Source organism: Charadrius vociferus, unplaced genomic scaffold (genome assembly GCF_000708025.1).
Source record: "Charadrius vociferus isolate BGI_N301 unplaced genomic scaffold, ASM70802v2 scaffold273, whole genome shotgun sequence".
In the NCBI taxonomy this organism is placed as follows: Eukaryota; Metazoa; Chordata; class Aves; order Charadriiformes; family Charadriidae; genus Charadrius; species Charadrius vociferus.
This window is the reverse complement of record NW_009647750.1, coordinates 1,102,359-1,105,833: the sequence shown is the minus strand read 5'-3', so window position 1 is coordinate 1,105,833 and position 3,475 is coordinate 1,102,359. Positions and strand designations below refer to the sequence as shown.

The following is a 3,475-nucleotide window of genomic DNA, read 5'->3' as shown; positions in this document are numbered from 1 at the left end:
CTCAGTGAAGCAGCTGGAGCCATGGCCCACGGGAGCCCTTCCACCCGGGCAGCCCCAGGGCCTCCCTCCCTGCCACTATGGGGGGAGCAACCCACAAGCACAGCAGCCTGTATACCCCTGCCTGCCTGTCCCTGGAGGCATCGGTGCCCCAGGTGCCCCTACCGCCACAAGAACGACCCCATACCTTCCTGACAATGTACCCCAGGAGAAAGGGGTGCATCAGGCTAGCGAGAGGGCCACAGGCACCCCACTGCTGTTCACTGCACAAATACAGCGCAGGCTGCATTAGCCCTTGCACCCAGCTCAGTCTGCCACTACCCCGGAGGGCTTTGTAAAGCAGCATCCAGAGGAACTGATTTATTTGCAACATCATTTTATGCCAAACAGAAAACTGACCATAAGGTCTCCCCCCGGGCACAGTTACGAGTGTAGTGGTGTTTTCCCTGTGGAGTTGAAAAGGGCATTTGAAGTTGTTGCTAAGTGTGGGGTGGTTGTAATTCTCTATAAGCTTCAGTAATGAGTCATTTCTCTCTCCGTTTCCACTTTGGACATCAACCCGCTACTTTAATCACATGGCACTCTGGGTGTTTGGGGTTTTTTTGGTCTTTTAATCATGGTATTCCCAAAGGCTCAGCTATTAATTACAACTATTTTATTACTAAACAAAGGAAACAGAAGGAAGTTTAAAAAAAAAAAAAAAAAAGTAGCTACTTCAGCTACTATGCCTTCTACATCTCCAGACAGGCCACACATAAAAGACTGCCCTTTTGAGAGCAGGTCCAAGCTGGGAGAGGAGGCAGGGAGAAGCACAGTCCCTCAGCTAAGGTAAGAGGAAGTAAGCGAAGTTAAGTTTGGGAAGCAATATTTCCAAAATTAGTATCGGGCCTTCTCTCATCTTAAAACCAGTAACTACAGTAATCTGAAGGGGAGATAAGCCCAGATCAATTTATTGCGAATAATGTGAATAGCTTACGGGTGGGCAAAAGTAAGTGACTTTCACCAAATGGTACTGAACACAAGGAAGTAATAAATGTGCGTACTTAAACCATTTAAGAAGCTGTCTTCAGACAGACAAATATTTACATTATCACATCCAGAAGTAAATCTGCAACTCTTTTTTAATGAGAGTTAGCACATCTCTTCCTGTATGGAATAAATACTTAAAACTATTGAGACTCTAGCTGGTGACACTGTTACCTTTAAAAAAAAAATAACTCACCTTCTTAAATCGCTATGGGAAATTTTCTTCTAATAAAGAAAACGTCATAGGCACTGCTCATTCAAATCAGTAACAAAGCTCCCACAGACATCAACACCAGAGAAGGAGAGCCTTGGTGACCCTCACACCGCTGGGACAGGGTGGGAGCAGAAGACAGCTGGTTGTAAACAACTTACAGGGAAGAGGTATAAATCAAATGTAAACCAACAGCACAAAATCGTAAGAAAAGTCCTCAGAGCAACGTCTGTCCAGTCACCATATTTAGTTTCTGCACGCAGCGCGAGCCTCGGTGTCCTCTCCAGCCTAGGATGGCCAGGTTTTGGGGAGAGCTCTCCTCGCACCGGCAGATGATCCCCGTCCAGCATCACCCGCGGTACCAGCTCAGAAGGCATCACCCTGACGTTCAGCAGAGGGTTTTATGGGGCCGTTCCTTACCCACAGCGATGGCCTGCACCTGCTTGGTGAGCGAGCTCCAGCGGCACACCTTCCTCCCGGTGATGTCCACGCAGAGGAGAGCGCTCTCCCGCTCGTCCCAGACGGGCGACTCCCCAATGCGGTAGCCCTCGCTGGCAATGCACTCGATCTTCACTGATGACATGCCTGTGGGCAAACGTTAGTTAAAGCCTCTCGCACGTCCAACAACGCCTGTGTGTCTGTCTGTCCGTCTGTCCGCCCGTCCGTTCCCTTCACGCAGCCTGCGGAGAGCGCGGCCCGGCCCGCCGCGGGGGCGGGAAGGCGCCTGGGGCCCCCGGGTGGGTGCGCTGCCCAGCCTGGCACCACTTAAAAAAAAAAAAAAAAAATGAGGGAAAATAAATAATAAAAGGAAAAAAAACAATAATCCGGGGGTGCGGACGGGCGCCGGGCCCGGCGCGGGAAAGGCCCGGCCCGCCCCCCTCCTTCCCCCCGGCTACACAGGCGCAGCTCCCGCGGCGGCGGCGTTGCTGCCGTGCGCGGGACGGTGTAATTTAAACACACACACATATATATATGAAAGAACAGAGTAATAATAATAAAACACACACACACCCCTCGCCGGCCCTACCTGGGTCGGTGACGGCCGGGCCTCGGGTGCCCTCGCCGGGGGCGGCCGCCTTTCTCCCCTCGCCCCGCCCGGGGCTTCTGAGGCGGGGCCCGAGCCCGCCCTGTGGGCAGCTCTCCATGGACAACAGGGGTTGTGGAGCTGGGGAGGGGGTTGGCTGGGCTCCCCACTCCCACAGCTGCAGGGAGGAAGAAGAGGGAGAAGGGATTGCTCTCTGCCGCGGCCAAGTTTCTCTGCTCCCTGGAGAAGTCGGTTTCCGAAAGGCCTGGGTTCCGCGTGCCTTTTCCCTGGGGTGGTTTAAGCATCTGCTGGGCTGTGGCACCCCGACTTCCAGCACCAGGCATCGTTCTCCACAGCTCCTGCAACATTCTCCCGGTCCTCCAGAAATCCGGGGCCTTCAGCACGCCAAGCCCTCCTTCGCCACCCTCGCTGTAAAGTCTCAGAAACTACCACAGGCGTGAGGCAAAGGGCAGAGTTTCCACATTCAGTTCCTCATCATGCCTGCCTGACTCTGTGCTGTGGCCGCTGCGGCTCTCAGGCCAGCTCTTCCCATCGGCATCCCACAACAATTTGGCTTTTGACTTGGATTCAGTCATCCCCATAGGGATCTGTGATATAAAAATTACTTCGGTCTTGCTGCTCAGCATCTCACACATCTTCTCCAGAGTGCACCGGCTGGCTCACTGCTGTGTCCCCATGAACCCGCATTAAACGTGGCTGCTCCAAAACCTGCCTCGCTTCCCCAGCCAGGCTCTTGTTTCCAGCTCACGCTTTTAGCCGCCCCTTGATTCAAGGGGTGCAGCGCAGTGCTGCACAGCGGTGATCGCACAGCGCCCACCGGGGTCTTCTACCGGGCAGCCCCCTCACAGCTCATGTTACAGATTCTATCTGTTCCTTATCATGCACCTCGCTACCGGCAGTTATCTCCTGACCAGCATTTTTGCCGGATTACCTTTATTCATTCAGCAGGTGCTCACACCCCAGACTTCATTTGGTCACCTTTTTTCCCTGCTGGTGGTATATTTGGAAAGTTCATGGCCTACACGTCCTTACCAACACATACTTCATGCAGGCTTCCCTTGATGGACTACTAATGTGATACTTATTAACTGAACATCACCTTACGGGAGCAGTTAGGCTTTTAATTTACAGCCTTACGCAGCATTACTTCAATGCTTAGCATTGAATTTTCTCTTTCAGCCCCCACCATGGTGCCA

At 52.8% G+C, this 3,475-nt stretch overlaps 1 protein-coding gene across 2 annotated transcripts in view; it reads right to left on the bottom strand.

The window, feature by feature from the left end:
- The window catches only part of LOC104283874 (regucalcin), a 12,341-nt gene extending 10,524 nt beyond the window's left edge, over positions 1 to 1,817 (bottom strand). For both annotated transcript variants that reach the window (XM_009882107.1, XM_009882109.1), the window contains exon 1: positions 1,655 to 1,817. In XM_009882107.1, coding sequence (XP_009880409.1) covers positions 1,655 to 1,817 — 163 coding nt within the window. The remainder of the gene's footprint in view (positions 1 to 1,654) is intronic.
- Positions 1,818 to 3,475: the final 1,658 nt, after the last annotated feature.